Source organism: Bufo gargarizans, chromosome 3 (genome assembly GCF_014858855.1).
Source record: "Bufo gargarizans isolate SCDJY-AF-19 chromosome 3, ASM1485885v1, whole genome shotgun sequence".
NCBI classification, from domain to species: domain Eukaryota; kingdom Metazoa; phylum Chordata; class Amphibia; order Anura; family Bufonidae; genus Bufo; species Bufo gargarizans.
Genome location: NC_058082.1, coordinates 562,554,201 through 562,571,656, shown reverse-complemented (window position 1 = coordinate 562,571,656; position 17,456 = coordinate 562,554,201). Strand labels below are relative to the sequence as shown.

General features: G+C 43.3%; 2 protein-coding genes across 4 annotated transcripts in view; both read right to left on the bottom strand.

Moving 5' to 3' along the window:
- The window catches only part of LOC122930683 (gastrula zinc finger protein XlCGF26.1-like), a 234,610-nt gene that overhangs the window by 104,253 nt on the left and 112,901 nt on the right, over positions 1 to 17,456 (bottom strand). The gene's annotated exons all lie outside the window — the stretch shown is intronic.
- On the bottom strand, positions 1,666 to 16,723 carry LOC122930682 (gastrula zinc finger protein XlCGF57.1-like). Of its 2 annotated transcripts, XM_044284232.1 has the most exons (8): positions 16,646 to 16,723; positions 16,299 to 16,433; positions 11,024 to 11,164; positions 10,744 to 10,911; positions 10,536 to 10,659; positions 10,338 to 10,435; positions 7,341 to 7,386; positions 1,666 to 4,129 (listed from the first exon to the last, which is right to left on the bottom strand). In XM_044284232.1, exons 3-8 carry the CDS (start codon positions 11,129 to 11,131, stop codon positions 2,757 to 2,759), a joined length of 1,917 nt encoding a protein of 638 aa, XP_044140167.1. In that variant the 5' UTR covers positions 11,132 to 11,164; positions 16,299 to 16,433; positions 16,646 to 16,723; the 3' UTR covers positions 1,666 to 2,756. The 2 variants fall into 2 exon arrangements, with proteins under 2 accessions (XP_044140167.1, XP_044140168.1); XM_044284233.1 differs by lacking the exons at positions 1,666 to 4,129; positions 7,341 to 7,386 and adding an exon at positions 9,155 to 9,510.

Here is a 17,456-nt window from a genome sequence, read left to right as displayed (position 1 = left end):
ACTACCAGAGCGAATCCCCACAGTGGCCACAGTTTTCACATCTCATGTAGTAATGGTATATATTGGTAGAATATGCAATCACTTTATGATCATGGCAGGGGCGTACATAGAAATTATGGAGCACCATAGCAAAGTTCAGTATTGGGCCCCTCCCTCCCCGCACAAATATAAAGTACAATTTAAGATATATACAGTACAGACCAAAAGTTTGGACACACCTTCTCATTCAAAGAGTTTTCTTTATTTTCATGACTATGAAAATTGTAGATTCACACTGAAGGCATCAAAACTATGAATTAACACATGTGGAATTATATACATAACAAAAAAGTGTGAAACAACGGAAAATATGTCATATTCTAGGTTCTTCAAAGTAGCCACCTTTTGCTTTGATTACTGCTTTGCACACTCTTGGCATTCTCTTGATGAGCTTCAAGAGGTAGTCATCTGAAATGGTTTTCACTTCACAGGTGTGCCCTGTCAGGTTTAATAAGTGGGATTTCTTGCCTTATAAATGGGGTTGGGACCATCAGTTGCGTTGTGGAGAAGTCAGGTGGATACACAGCTGATAGTCCTACAAAGAAACTGGCTCACATGCGGACCGCCCCAGGAAAGGAAGACCAAGAGTCACCTCTGCTGCTGCGGAGGATAAGTTCATCCGAGTCACCAGCCTCAGAAGTCGCAGGTTAACAGCAGCTCAGATTAGACACCAGGTCAATGCCACACAAAGTTCTAGCAGCAGACACATCTCTAGAACAACTGTTAAGAGGAGACTGTTTGAATCAGGCCTTCATGGTAGAATATCTGCTAGGAAACCACTGCTAAGGACAGGCAACAAGCAGAAGAGACTTGTTTGGGCTAAAGAACACAAGGACATTAGACCAGTGGAAATCTGTGCTTTGGTCTGATGAGTCCAAATTTGAGATCTTTGGTTCCAACCACTGTGTCTTTGTGCGACGCAGAAAAGGTGAACGGATGGACTCTACATGCCTGGTTTCCCACCGTGAAGCATGGATGAGGAGGTGTGATGGTGTGGGTGTGCTTTGCTGGTGACACTGTTGGGGATTTATTCAAAATTGAAGGCATACTGAACCAGCATGGCTATCACAGCATCTTGCAGTGGCATGCTATTCCATCCCGTTTGCGTTTAGTTGGACCATCATTTATTTTTCAACAGTACAATGACCCCAAACACACCTCCAGGCTGTGTAAGGGATATTTGACCATGAAGGAGAGTGATGGGGTGCTGCGCCAGATGACCTGGCCTCCACAGTCACCGGACCTGAACCCAATCGAGATGGTTTGGGGGTGAGCTGGACCGCAGAGGGAAGGCAAAAGGGCCAACAAGTGCTAAGCATCTCTGGGAACTCCTTCAAGACTGTTGGAAGACCATTTCAGGTGACTACCTCTTGAAGCTCATCAAGAGAATGCCAAGAGTGTGCAAAGCAGTAATCAAAGCAAAAGGTGGCTACTTTGAAGAACCTAGAATATGACATATTTTCAGTTGTTTCACACTTTTTTGTTATGTATATAATTCCACATGTGTTAATTCATAGTTTTGATGGCTTCAGTGTGAATCTACAATTTTCATAGTCATGAAAATAAAGAAAACTCTTTGAATGAAAAGGTGTGTCCAAACTTTTGGTCTGTACTGTATATATTTTATTTTTTTGCTTCCGATGGTTACTGTGCCCCAGGCAGAGTTCATGGGGAGGGGGTCTGCTGGGTGCTGGAGTATGGTGGGTGACTGAGCAGGCAGTGAGTAAGTTCCGCTCGCTCACTTCTTTCTCCTGCTGCTGCGATGTACGAGCCAATCAGCAGCATGAGCCTGGCACTGCTAAAAGCTGATTGGCCAGTGCAGCGCCCAGCAGGCAGAGGAGAGCGAGTGGCATGCTCACCTGCCTGCAGACTGTCCGGTCTGTGCACTGTTTGCAGTGCACACAATATATCTAAGAGAAGAGGGGGGCTTGAACAGAGGAGAAGCAGAGTTTGACCCCTGATAATACTGAACCAAGACTGGAGTAGTATTTTAATACCAACAGTTTACTGGGGGAAATTATTCTAATTTTTCCAAATTCCCACCAATTTTTCCATTTTCCTGTGCTGTCAGAGGAGCAGAAATACTAATAAAATGGAGTGCTGTCTTATTCATATATAGTGGACATCAGCTGCTCCCAACTGAGCCCATTCACAATGAGGTCTATTGGGTTCCACCACATTATTTGTCATATATAACGGAAGAATAGTGCATCATGCTGCACTATTCTTCCTGTCAATTATGACTGAATTCCTTGACAGAGGCTTCAAGAGGTAATCCCCCCTTTCTGTCTATCAGTCTTAGGCGTCCTGCACACAAACGTGCGCTGCCCGTTGCCGTATTGCGGACCGCATTTACACGGACACCATTCCATGGGCATTCCGTATCACTGATCCAGACCCATTCACTTCAATGGGTCCGCAAATCCAGAGATGCGGAATGGTGCGGAACAGAAGCGTGGGATAGAAACCCACGGAAGCACTCCGTAAGTGTCGTCCCGTGCTTCCGTTCCGCAAAAAGATAGAACACGTCCTATCTTTATGTGGAACGGGCGGGTCGCGGACCCATTAAAGCGAATGGGTCGACAATCGGCTGCGGCTGCCCCATGGTCGGTGTTCATGCATTGTGGCCCGCAGCAAGGCCACGGGGCGCAGACGTTTGTGTGCAGGAGTCCTTAAACTGGAGCTTCACACCTGTCTCATTTCATACAATCAGAACGTTACAGCGGCATCTCAACTGTGTGAGTTTTCTGATGCGCCACAAGACCTGATTTCTGGCTGAAACATTTCCCACATAGTGTACATGAAAATGGTTTCTCACCTGTGTGACTTCTCTGATGTGACACAAGGCCTGATTTTTGGCTAAAACATTTCCCACATATTGTACATGAAAATGGCTTCATCCCTGTGTGAGTTCTCAGATGTTTCACAAGACCTGATTTGTGACTAAAGCACTTCCCACATTCAGGACATGAAAATGGCTTCATTCCTGTGTGAATTCTTAGATGTTTTGCAAGACTTGATTTGTGACTGAAAAATTTCCCACATTCAGAACATGAAAATGGCATCTCTCCTGTGTGAGTTCTCTGGTGTCCATCAAGACTATATCTCTGCCTAAAACATTTTCCACATTCTAAACACGAAAACGGCTTCTCTCCTGTGTGGGTCCTCAGATGTGCCGCAAGATTTGTTCTCTGACGAAAACATTTCCCACATACTGTACATGAGTATGGCTTTTCTCCTGTGTGAGTTTTTAGATGTTTCAGGAGGTCAGATTCCTGGTTAAAACATTTGCCACATTCTGAACACAAATTTGGCTTTTCTCCTGTGTGAGTTTGTCGATGTTTCACGAGATCTGATTCATGGTTAAAACATTTCCCACAATCTGAACATGAATGTAGCTTCTTCCCTGTGTGAGTTCGCAGATGAACAACCAGATTTTTCTTTTTACTAAAACGTTTCCTACATTCTAAACATGAATAAGGCTTAACTCCTGTGTGAGTTCTCAGATGTCCCACAAGACTATATTTCTGGCTAAAACATTTCCCACATTCTGAGCATGAAAATGGCTTCTCCCCTGTGTGAGTTCTCTGATGGATCACAAGCTCTGAGTTAAGGATAAAACATTTCCCACATTCTAAACATGAATTTGGCTTCTCGCCAGTGTGAGTTCTTAAATGTTTCACAAGATTATATCTCTGGCTAAAACATTTCCCACATTCTGAGCATAAATATGGCTTCTCTCCTGTGTGAACCCTTTGATGTCTCACAAGCTCTGAGTTAAGGTTAAAACATTTCCCACATTCTGAACATGGAAAAGGCTTCTCTCCTGTGTGAATTCTCTGATGTGTCACGAGACTTGATTTCTGAGTAAAACATTTTCCGCATTCTGAACATTTAAATGGCTTGTGAATTCTTTCATGTATGGAAAGGTTACGTTTCGTTTTAAATTGCTTTCCGCATTTAGAACATGTATAAATTTTACCCAGTCTATGTACAGGTCTATTTGTACCAAGCCGTGATTGATTATCTTCTATATTATAAGAGGGAGATAACAGCAGATGTGAGTCGGAGCCTCTCGTACATTTTTCACCTGGAAAAGGAAAGAAGTGACATTTTATCATTTCTATGTGATGAAGTTGCAGTACACTTCCTCATCCATTCTTCTATTGTCCCACGCCTCATGAATACCACACCAATTGTGCTACTTCTCTTCTAAAAAAAATAAATTTTTAACTTGCCTTTACAAAAATGAGTACTGGTCCCCTAACCACAAAATATGAACCTTTTAATCCCATAGATTTAATTAGCCTTGTCGTTACCTTGCTTTGGTTGGCACTGGTTGCTAAGGTTTACTGTTCACCAATAGAGATGGACTTGCGGTTCGCCCAGTGGTCGTTTCGCAGCGAACTTTGCGTGTTCGTGAATCGCCGAACATGCGAACATATGGAGATATTCGCACCCTCCATATTCTTTTACATTGTGAAGAACTTTGACACATGACACATCCATCAGGTGGTACAGCCAATTGAGACATTTCAGCACATCGACATACCCCCTACCTTATAAATAAACCTGATCTGGCCGCCATTTTACATTCAGTGTTTTGTCAGTGTAGGGAGAGGTTGCTGTGTGAAGCAGGGACAGGCTGTTAGGGACACCAAACGCTAGCTAATAGGGCCACAAAAGTCCTTTTAAGCACTAGTATAGGTGTGCTATCGATAGGTGTGATACACAGAGGGGTGCGATATACTTATAATATACTTTTATAATGAGTCAAAAACACATAGATCTATATAGTCATCACGTGGAAGTCAGGGAGCTAGGGGCTTACTAGGGCCATTTTTATATAGGGTAAGGATCCGGACGGGGTCGCTCTTATCAGGGTGGGTGGTCTGTGGTTAGGCTATCAGGGCCAGAATAGCACCCCCCTGTAGGGCAATATCAGGGACAGTTCTTTGCCCACCTTGTCCTTCAATACCACATCATCATCTAGCCCAGGGATAGATGTTTTTTGCTTTCCCTCTGGGATTCATGGATGTGCACTGGAACCCCCCGGATTGTGGTAGGACATATGGTTTCTGATTTAGTGCCGCCGAGCACTTGCTATTGCCGACCACATCTATGCTTTTTGCTTAACTTTATTATTTAATCTATTTTCATTTTGAGGGATATCTTTTCCATTCATATTTCCGAAAAATGGGTCCGCACCTGTTCCGCAATTTTGCGGAACGGGTGCAGACCCATTTATTTTCAATGGGGCCGAAATGTGCTGTCCGCATCCGTGCTTCCGTTACCGCAAAAAAAATTAGAACATGTCCTATTCTTGTCCGCAATTGCAGACAAGATTAGGCATTTTCTATTATAGTGCCAGCGATGTGCGGACCGCAAATTGCGGAATGCACATTGCCGGTTTCCGTGTTTTGCGGATCCGCAAAACACTTACGGACGTGTGAATGGACCCTCATAGTAACATTATTAAAGGTTACGTTTTATCTTTATGTATATTCTAATGGATTGCCTTCCTTGTACAATGTTATAATATGCTTTCTATGTTAGACAGTATATTATAGTGCATTTGTATTGTGCGGCAGTTGTGTGCGGTTCTGCTGCGATACTGCAGGTACATAGAGGGACAAGCGTTATTGGAACAAATCATTTCTACTGGTGTGATATACCAGTCACCCCCCAAAAAAACTGATTGAAGTGGGGTGTTATATACCAATATACTTTCTTTATAGTGCATTTGGGTACTGTATAGTGCATTTGCGCATACGTGTACGCGAAAATTACATTGCCGATATTTCGCATAAAAAAATAAAAATGAATGGAGATCGCTAATTCTAATAATACATCTGGTGTCACTGTCCATGTTGTGGGACTACTTGTGCACTTCTTGTAATTATTTCTTGGCTGCAAATATGAGCTGAAGTTTTTTCAGGTTCGCCTGCCATTAAAATGAATGGAACCCGCCGCGAACTTGCGGTTCGTGAACATTTGATTGCGTTCGCGAACCGTCCCGGCAGATGTTCGCCCATCACTATTCACCAATATGTCCAAGTCTTTTTGAGGGATGGTTTTACTATTCAACTAGGTTTCAGAGACCTCTATCCTCAAAAATAATCGCCTTAAAATAATCGCTTTTCCAATTTTAAATAAAAAAAATAAACAATAATAAAAACATAATTGATATAGCCAAAAATGTCCAACTATTAAAATATAAAAATATTTATCATGTGTGGAGAATGTCATAATGGAAAAAAATAGCCAATTGTTTAGTCACCTGCCCCCCCCCCCCCATAATTGAATAAAATCTCATATGTATCCAAAAATGGTATTAAAAACAAACAAACAGCTTGCTCCATTTTACCCCATTTTCAATACACTAAATGGTACATAAACCCCTTCCCTTCCTGGACAGCATCCAGTTCCGTAATGCCGGCAAGGGACCAATCAGAGTGGTCGCTTGCCGGCAATCGATCCGATTGGTTAGTCTGTAAAGACTAACCAATTGGATCGTGGCAGTGTAAAAGTGCCTGAAATCAGGTAATGTGTCCTCATGCCCCCCCCCCCGATCTGTGGGCCCCATCTATGCCCCCCTGTGCGCCTCCAACCCCCCCTGTGAGCCCTGCCTCTTTGCCGGGCAGGCGCTCTTCCGTTCCGCCATCTGTCCCTGCCTGCCCCTGATGCGGTCCCCCCCATCCATGTATCCTGCCCCCATCTGTGTCCCCTGCCCCTGATGCGGTCCACCTGCTGTATTTGATGGTGGCAGCTCTGTTCCTGAGCCGCCATTAGCAGCGAGTGTCAGCAGTACACCCTGGTATAACCCCTTGGATGCAGCGGCAGCGGCATTCTTGGGGTTAATAGAGGGAGGGGGCTCCCTCTTTCAACCATCGGGGCTGCCGCGCTTCGATGGCAGCACCCGATGGTTGCCATGGCGCTTTGCAAAGGCGTCCGGTGTTGCCATCTACAGGAAATCTGATAGTACTACAGTATACTTTGCAATGCAAGAGCATTGCAAAGTATAGTACAGCCATCAGCGCCACTGGATCTTCAAGATCCAAGTGATACTTGATTTTTAAAAAAAGTGTGAAAATAATAAAAGTAAAAATAAATAAAGAAATATAAAATATCAAATAATATTCCTCCGAGGTTTATAGTAAATGTGGATATTAACTGATCCGACTCACTTAACGAGGAGTTCAGAAAAGATGAGCAGATATCTATGCGATAGAACGTGTTAAGGTAACTCAGTCACCATTTTTTAGGGAAGAATAAAGGAAAATATTTTGAAAGGCTCTTACCATTCACAGGGTTTTCAGGTCCACTGGCTATTCCACCATAACGTTCCTGTAAGGATCAAATATTAAGGACTTGAGATAAAAATGAAAATTGTACCTTCCTTCATCATATATCCTGGAAAAGATCAAAAACACCTAAAAGACATGAACCAATTTGCCCTTAAAGAAGAATGATTGTCTCGAGTGGACATCAGTGGACAGGATCAGCATTGTATCAGTTATTTTACCCATTATCAGGAGTATTTGCTCCTTTGCCGCATGAAATGACCTGAGCCGATCCTGAAGTGGACAGCGGTGTTCCTCACCATTATTCAGCAACATCACAGCTTTTACAGTAAAGAAGCCCTTTATGATTACTAGAGATTGAACCTTCTTTCCTCCAGACAGAGGGCGATCACTCTTGTGTTTTTGTTGACTTCCTTGTAAAAAAAACTGCTCACAGTGGCCCGGACTTACTAATGTGCCTACACAAAAAGTCTGTCCAAAGAGTGGCACAATTTGGCACATCTTCGTTTTCTATTTCCGACATGCTCAACATTAGGGCAGCGCTTAGTAGAAATGGGGAGGAGCTTCCAGGTAGGGGGTCTAAGATGTGCCATTTTGCCCCAAAATTCCACCCCAATTCTAGCATAAAAACCTGTCTTAGTGCAAGCTAACCAATAGTTGGTAAAGAGTCAGAGAAAACTGTCTCTCCCTGCAACCATTGATCATACAGCCTGATAAGTCTATGATACCCACTGCCTAGAGAATGTGTCTAATATATGACAATTTATTCGCTCGCAAGCGCAGTGGGCACCAGAGCCACCAGTTTTTTTTTTCTGAGCCACCCAGGGAAAATGTAACCCCTCAGATACCATAGTCAATAGTGACCATTAAGATTATGGGAGGCCATTAAATGTATGTAATAGGCTGGAGCCTCTATAAAGCTACCAGGCCTATTAGGCTACATGCACACGACCGTATGTGTTTTGCGGTCCACAAGTTGCGGATCCACAAAAAAAAGGGATGACATCCGTATGCAATCCGTTTTTTTTTTTTTTGCGGATCCATTGTAACAATGCCTAAAATGGACAAATATAGGACATGTTCAATTTTTTTTGCTGGGTTACGGAACGGATATACTGATGTGGACAGCTCACGGTGTGCTGTCCGCATTTTTTGCAGACCCATTGAAATGAATGGGTCCACATCCTATCCGCAAAAAAAACGGAACGGACACGGAAAAAAACAATGTTCGTGTGCATGTAGCCTTACAGGTATATTCTAACGTTGGCCTGCAGGTCGCAGCGCTACATTGGTATACAATAAATTTCCCATTCACCAATGTACCAATTCACATTAATGAGAAACCTAATGATTGTCAATTCTATTCCCCTAGGAAAGGGGGGGCTGAAAACAAAAAAGGAAGTTTTGAAAGCACTCAAATCACCCCCTTTTCCCATGATTAAAGTCTACATAAATAGCATCACTGCATCCCAAAATGCCTGTAAGGTGAACACCATAATGGAAATTTTGAGTTTTTTGATGCTTTAGCGTCCCAAAAAGTTGAATAAAAAAAAATAAAAAATAAATACGGCATACATACAAAAAAAAATGCTGCAAATAAAAACCACAGATTGGCTTGCAAAAAAAAAAAAAAAAAAAAAAGTCCTCACACAGCTCTGTAGATGTTTTTTTAAACAGTTTTTATTGTTTTTCAAGAAAAACTATAAAAATGTGGTATTGCAGTGATGAAGGCAACGTCATTTGTACTGCCTAAGGAACATTGCAGAAATGAAACCCATAAAACTGTGGTGGAATTTTATTTTATTTTTTTCACCCAATTTGGAATTTTTTTTCCCAGCTTTCCACAACATCATATTAGAAAGTACAACTTAACCCGCAAAAGACAAGCACTCACAAATCGATGTAAATGCCTTACATTTAGAACTAGCACTGGATATGCAGAAGTTACGGAGAGGCCTCTTCATAATTTCGGCGGATCCTCCTCCAGCTATAGGGCTTTATTAAGACTGCTGTCCACATAGTGCCCATAACACATGTCTATATCGTCCCTCCTGATTGGCTGAGGCTGATTAAAAAGCATCATGGAGGAGCTCGTCGGCCAGGGCCCCATCCGGGGTCATGTGATCTGCCGTCTTCAGGTTCCCTGCCTTGTTGATCCACTGCCGTACTGTCATATGTAAAATGTCAGACGCCATTTTGAGCGATTCGTATAAAATGAACCGCTGAAATGCTGGCTTCATTTGGAAGACAGATTTTTTGGAAATTCTAAAATAATTTGATTACTTTATTACTCATGATGACTCTTAAGGGATGGCACTATTCTCTTAGCTTTAGAAGCAGCTGATTGGCATTGTGCTTTTATTTAGTCGATCGGTTACACTGCAAAACTTTACCTTAAAAGGAGTTGTCCCTTATCCAGAGGATGAGGGATAAGTATGTGATAGGTGGGACCCTTGCCATTCACTCGTTTGAATGAAGGGGAACGTCACGCTGTTCTTGAGTAGCTCCAGCGATGGAACGACATAACTGCGTTCACTGTGTAGCGTAGAGAGCTGGGGATTGCAGTGCTGTTTCCGTTCAAGTAAATGGGAGTAACACTACAGTAATCAGCTCCTCACACTACACAGTGGAGTAAATTGTGCAATTCTGCTTCCGGAAATAGTTTGGAACAGCTGATCGAAGGGGGTGCGGGGTGTTGGACCCCACTGACCTGATATTGACTGCATGTCCTGAGGTTAGGCAATAAATGTAAAGATACTGGAGAGCACTGTTAATTGCTAAGTACATGTGCAAAAGAGGAGAAGTTTGGCACTATTATTATTATTATTATTATTATTATTATAATTATTATTAATATATATGAAACCAGTAACCCTTTGTAGACACCACCTACCAGACAACAACAAGATCATATGGAGCATATACTCTGCTACTAGAGAAGTCTAGTAGAAAAAGTCATTATATGAGTCTATACAGGATTTTCAGAAATCTCACCTGATGATCCAAAGGGACATTCTGGTTTTCCTCAGGACAGTCCTGGGAATATAGAGGACTGGGACATCTCTGTGGTAGATTTTTCTTACTGGACTCATCTATAGGAAATAAACCCAGTGACCGAATGCATTGTCTATATGTGATGATCAGATGATGGGTGAATCTAGGCGATGATTCTCAAACCTGGTCCCCTCTTACCCGATGATGTGAGGTGCTGGTGATCCTCCATCATGACGTCCTTGTACAGATCCTTGTGTCCTTCTAAATACTCCCACTCCTCCATGGAGAAATAGACAGCGACATCCTCACACCTTATAGAAACCTGACACACACAATCATACAGTCATCCTCCAGACACCTCCTTGGCGTTATTGTATAATGTCCCAGCATTCCCAGCAGCGCTCACCTCTCCGGTCAGCAGCTCAGTGATCCTGTTGGTAAGTTCTAGGATCTTCTGCTCATGTATCAGTGAATGAGGTGGAGGCTCGGTGATGGCTCCTGGGGTCCTGCTCCATTCACCTGACACATGGGGTGTCACACACTCCGCAGACGACTTCTTCACTACTGTGTAATCCTATGTATGGGGAGACACCGATCACTACATGTAATCTAAGAGTCCTTCACCTTTTCCGTCATTTACCTGTATTATTAATAGAGAAAAGAGTGATCTCATGTGAGACTCTCACCTCTCCAGTTATCAGGTAGATGATCTCCAGGGTGAGGTCTAATATCCTTGCAGCCATGTGGTTTCTGTGCTGGTCCATACTTGGTGGGTCATTAATGAGAAGGACCATTGTCTTCCAAAGAAAACTTTATCTGTGGGAGTCCTGTATCAATAGAACAAGGAGGACAAAAAAAAATTTCAGCCTAATCCTGATAATTATGTTGGGGAGCAGCTGAATTCCAGCTAGATTTCATTATAGTCTATGGGGTTTGGCAGACATGTGGCACTATCCTAGGGGGTGTACTGGGATCTTAAAGTGGTCCTGGAAAAAATACTAAAAGTGGCCCTGTTTTGTAGTTGGGTCCAAATTGATGGAAGGAAGGGCCAACACATATAGGAGGGACAGCAATACCATATTCTGACACATTGTACCATCTCAACAGAGCCAAATACCACAGTCCATCATAAAATACTGCCGCCAGCACAAAATACATCCCCAAAAACTTTCACTGGCTGGCCGTGAGGAGGGCTCAGGTGCCCCCATGGGCATCAGCCCACTGGGAAATTTCCCTGTAAGGTCTATGGCCAATCCGCCCCTGACTATCCCGGTTTTGGAGAACTCCGGCAGGCAGTGCCACAGCTCTGAAAGTAGCCTAAGACCACTTTACATGGGCCAATGATTGGGACAATTTATGGGAAGGAACATTTCTAGGAAAGATCCTTCCCGGAAATTGCCTTTTGTAAACGTGACACCGATCACTCAATGAAAGGTGGAAACATTGCTGGTGAAGGTCACCAAAATCATTGTTTCTGGGCAGTAGATTGTGCTGTCTAAATAGCAATCTGCTGTCCAGAAACAATGAATGTGTATGGGTATGAGCGATGGCAGCAGAGGAGATGATTGCTGCATGTAAATGAAGCTTTCACCTCCTCTGACGAGCAGATACTTATTGGAATGATAATTTGGCAATGTGTTAAGCTACTGACAAGGAAAGGAGATGTTCAGAATTTTTAAAGCTTGAAGACACAAACCCTTTACACATGCTTCCTCACTTTTGCTGATGCAGCCAGTGTGTCATCCCCCCTTTTCCTTTAAGCCCTGCTGCTGCACCACCCTCTCTGAGTATTTGGTAGGGATCGACCGATTATCGGAGTTACCGATATTATCGGCCGATATTCATGATATTCAAGTTATCTGTATCGGCATCTAACCTTGCCGATAATGCGTCCAGCGCGCCATCACAGAACATGTCAGTGCGCCATGTTCCCTCCGCAGCACAGGGGAGAAGAAGAAGAAGGAGTCACTCTCTCCCTCCCCCTGTTCCGCGCTGCCAATGAGGAGAGACGGGAGGAGGAGGGGCGGGCAGACTGCGCCACCAATGATAACGTCTAATACAAATACAGGAGGTGGTGCCCAGCCTAAATGACAGGAAGCTGTGATCACCTGAGGGGTTAACTGCTGCCGCTGATCGCAGCTCCCTGTCGGCTATGTGATTCTGCGCCGACATACCCGCCACCTGTATTAAACATTAATTATCATTGGTGGCGCAGTGCGCCCTCCTCCCCACCTCCAGTATTAAAATCATTGGTGGTGCAGTGCGCCCCCCCAACCACCCCATTATTAAAGTCATTGGTGGCAGTGGCCACATGGTCCCCTCCGCTCCTCCTCATTAGTAGTGGAGTGGCAGTTGCGATCGGAGCCCCAGCAGTGTAAGCCTGGGGCTCCGATCGGTTACCATGGCAGCCAAGAGGCTAGTGAAGCCCTGGCTGCCATAGTCTATGCACTATGCACAGGGCAGCAGGGAGAGTGTGAAGTCCTATTTCAAAAATGAAAATGCACAGAATATCGGTATAAGTTATCAGCTATCGGCTTGAAAGTTCACAGGTTATCGGCTCAAAAAAAAAATCAATATCGGTCGATCCCTAGTATTTGGGTTCCAGGTCAGCTTCTGATGATGCAACTCCCTAATCCAAACACAATTAGGTCAGCTCCAGGTCTCCGCACCAGGAGTCTTTCCTTTTTTTGTGAGTCTCCAGGGCATCCACAAAACGCTGCAAATTATGGATTAGTGTCTCACTATTATAAAGGACTACTTATAATGTACAATGAAGGTGACTCTACTATTGAGGTGTAGGAATGGAGCAAGAAATAATCCAGCGCCCAGATAGAATGAAGCTAAAATGAAGTGGATTGCCTCCTCATTTCTTTTCGTTTGCACCCAATGTCCTATTTTTACTTATATCTCACTCATATATAGTACTGCTGAAAGTTACAAATAGCACTACCTCATGTACCTCACACAATACCATAGTAACATAGTTTGTAAGGCTGAAAAAAGACATCTGTCCATCCAGTCAGAATAAACGACCCATGTCTAGTAACTATAAACTGTATTATTATTATTACACTCCAGAAATACATCACAGTCCTGGGGATAAATAGATGATGGGAGTGATCTCTGTACTGACCCCTGATATAGTTATTAGATCTCTCCTCAGTCGTCTTTTATTTTATATATTTTTTTTCTGTGAATATCCCTAATGTTGATAATCTTACACAGTACTCTGACCAGTGATTTGTAAACTTCATTCTCATCATTGGCATTTCCATGTCAGTGTTACCCAGTGTTTTACCATTTAGTATGTACAGTTGACTTGCATTATTCCTTCCCTTATGCATAACCTTACATTTGTCAGTGTTGAACCTCATCTGCCACTTTTCTGGCCAAGCCTCCAGTCTATCCAGATCCATCTGCAGCAGAATACTGTCATCTGTAGTAATATATATACACTCACCTAAAGAATTATTAGGAACACCATACCAATACGGTGTTGGACCCCCTTTTGCCTTCAGAACTGCCTTAATTCTACGTGGCATTGGTTCAACAAGGTGCTGATAGCATTCTTTAGAAATGTTGGCCCATATTGATAGGATAGCATCTTGCAGTTGAAAGAGATTTGAGGGATGTACATCCAGGGCACAAAGCTCCCGTTCCACCACATCCCAAAGATGCTCTATTGGGTTGAGATCTGGTGGCTGTGGGGGCCATTTTAGTACAGTGAACTCATTGTCATGTTCAAGAAACCAATTTGAAATGATTCGAGCTTTGTGACATGGTGCATTATCCTGCTGTAAGTAGCCATCAGAGGATGGGTACATGGTGGTCATGAAGGGATGGACATGGTCAGAAACAATGCTCAGGTAGTCCGTGGCATTTAAACGATGGCCAATTGGCACTAAGGGGCCTAAAGTGTGCCCAGAAAACATCCCCCACACCATTACACCACCACCACCAGCCTGCACAGTGGTAACAAGGCATGATGGATACATGTTCTCATTCTGTTTACGCCAAATTCGGACTCTACCATTTAAATGTCTCAACAGAAATCGAGACTCATCAGACCAGGCAACATTTTTCCAGTCTTCAACAGTCCAATTTTGGTGAGCTCATGCAAATTGTAGCCTCTTTTTCCTATTTGTAGTGGAGATGAGTGGTACCCGGTGGGGTCTTCTGCTGTTGTAGCCCACCTTTCCTTCCCATTCTGATATTCAGTTTGGAGTTCAGGAGATTGTCTTGACCAGGACCACAACCCTACATGCATTGAAGCAACTGCCATGTGATTGGTTGACTAGATAATCGCATTAATGAGAAATAGAACAGGTGTTCCTAATAATTCTTTAGGTGAGTATATATATATATATATATATATATATATATATATATATATATATGACTAGCAGAAGGACACGGCTTCGCACGGGTATATTTCATCTATTTCATTTAATGTTTGTGTGTGTCATTAAAATAGATCCACAGTATCCCCCATAACAGTGACCTCTACAGCACCCCACCCCTTAACACTGACCCCCCCACAGTGCCCCGCTTCATTAAAATGGGACCTCCATAGCAGCCCATCCCCTTAACTTTGACCTACACAGCATCCACTCCTTTAACAATGAGTTTCACAGCACCCCACTCCCTTTACATTGACCTCCTCAGGGGCCCGCCCCCTTAACAGTGATCTATACAGCACCCTGCACCTTAACACTGACCTCCACTGTTCCCTTCACCTGAACAGAAACCTCCACAGCACCTGTCCCTTTAACAGTGATTTCCACAGTACTCCGTTCCGTTAACAGTAACCTCACAGTACCCTACTGAGTTAACAGTGACCTCCACAGCAGTTTCCTTTTCAATAGTGTCCCCTGCCCCCTTAACAGTGACCTCCACAGTTCCCACCACTTTAACAGTGACATCCAGAGCGGCCTGCCCCCTTAACAGTAACATTCACAGTGCCCGCCCCTGTAACAGTGAGCGCCACAGCAGCTGCCCTTTTAATAGTTGCCCCTGCCCCCTTAACAGTGACCTCCACAGCAGCTGCACCAACATCTCGCAACAATTTTTATAATGGTAGGCTACGGTGTCGCATTACGACATGCTGCGATGCAACACCACAGATGGATTTTTCTGTGACTGTCGCATCACAGTCGCAGCATGTCACAGTGCAAAACCATAGATTATCATTATAAAAATTGTTGTGCCACATCAATGTCCCAGTGTAGTTGTGCCCTATGTGTCGTAAGATTTATTGTCTCGCGACACGTCATTGTGTAGCCCTAGCCTAAAGCTGACCTACAGCAGTGAAGAAAAATGGCTGGGTTGTTATGGAAATCTGGAGTAAAACTATGTGTATGTGGAGATTAAGGGCCTGCAAGCTTCTATTGGTCGATAAGGGACATGTGACCGTGTGTATGGCAGTTGGGATATGAAGAGAAAGACTTGCAGGCTTGTATTGGCTAATGCAGGTAATTTTTTAGGAATTTCTCAGGAACGGTATGTCCTAGAGAGCCGAGACCTGGTCTAAAACCTTCTTGGACACCTGATGTACCTGTGTGCCAAATTTGGTGAAGATCGGTACAGTCGTTTGGTTGTGCATAAAGAACAGACAGAAACTAATTTTTAGAATATAAGAGATAAGAGGTACAGCAGTGTACTGATTTGTGAGGTACGAGGTATAATAGATGCAGTGTGTTAAGATGTATGTTGCATACAGCAGTGTACTGATATGTGAGGTACGAGCTGTAATTTATAGCTCATACCTGACATATCAGTTCACTGCTGGCCAGGAACGGGTAGTGGGAGTGGCTATAAATGGGGGATGGGGGCCCAATATAGATTCTCGCTACGGGGCCCAGTGATGTCTATGTATATTCCTGCTAAGAATTACAGTTACGAAATTAGTATAAGAGGTGACTTACTGTACTTTACAGGGAAGAAGACAACATATTGACTTACCTCCTTCCTGGATCACTTATCACCCTCAGGGTCCAATGTCCTTATTATCCATATTGGAGATGATTCTCCCACCGATAGGTTCTCAGTTCTCCACCACCAGTCCTCCAAATGTACTAGAGCTCCAAGGTCTATTTACTGATGATACAGGTTTATAACATTAGTCCCTGTAACAGGTTTTGGGAATAAGAGCTCCTGACTTCAGACATATTATCATGGTATATTTCTGCAAACAGGAAGGAATAGAAACTGGAAGAAACCTCATTCTGACCCTGCACATCAGGTCAATGTTAATTATACCTACCAAATTAACTGATTAAACAGTAGCTAAAACATCCTGGAGCAATTACCTAACGGGAGAAGAGTCTTGATCCAAAATTGGCTGCAACACAAGTAGCTGGCTGCAAGAAGTGTCATGTGTTTCAAACAGAGGAAGTTTGTGTTCCACAGACAGGAAATGCCATGTGTTCCAAATACAGGATATTTGTGTTCCACAGACAGGAAGTGGTGTGTGTTCCAAATACAGGAAATCTGAGTTCCACAGACAGGAAGTACCTTGTGTTCCACATACAAGATATGCCATGTGGCTTTAAAAAGTAAATTAAAATAAAATAATCGTTTGATTGAAAGAATAAGAACGATGAAGACTTCATTATGGCAGTATCCAATATTTCAAAACATAATTTATCCAACACATAACTTCTAGAGATGAGCGAATTTCGAAAAAGTTCGATTGAGTCGGTTCGCCGAATTTTCCGAAAAAATTTGCATCTAAATTTACTTGTGGCGAATCGCGTTAAAAAACAGCTATTTCCTGGCTGCAGAGAGTCTTTATAGTGGTGTAGAACATTGTGCCTTGCAGTAACAATCATCTGCTGTGGTAGTGAAATAATACTGTGAGAATCACTGCACACTTCACTTATTTGGGCAGTTACGGGGCCAAAACGGACCAAACTCAAGCATGAACTCAGCCTTACAGGTCGATGTTAGCGCCAAGAAGAAGCACACTCCTTTTACACCATCGTCAGCTGATTCCACATAGATTTCTACAGAACCTGTTCTATTAGACGCCTTTACAAGTAGAGCCCCCCGACAGAGTGGAGAGGGTGTCAGCAGTAAGTTTGTGTTGACGTCACTGATTATTTTGCCCTTCCTCTGATC

Excerpts from the sequence above, each read along its gene's own strand:
- LOC122930682 (XM_044284232.1), bottom strand. The coding sequence starts at position 11,131 with ATGGTCCTTCTCATTAATGACCCACCAAGTATGGACCAGCACAGAAAC. Across the intron at positions 10,912-11,023 it reads TCTACCTGATAACTGGAGAG|GATTACACAGTAGTGAAGAA; the intron begins GTGAGAGTCTCA and ends CCCCATACATAG. Across the intron at positions 7,387-10,337 it reads ATGTCCCTTTGGATCATCAG|GAACGTTATGGTGGAATAGC; the intron begins GTGAGATTTCTG and ends TGATCCTTACAG.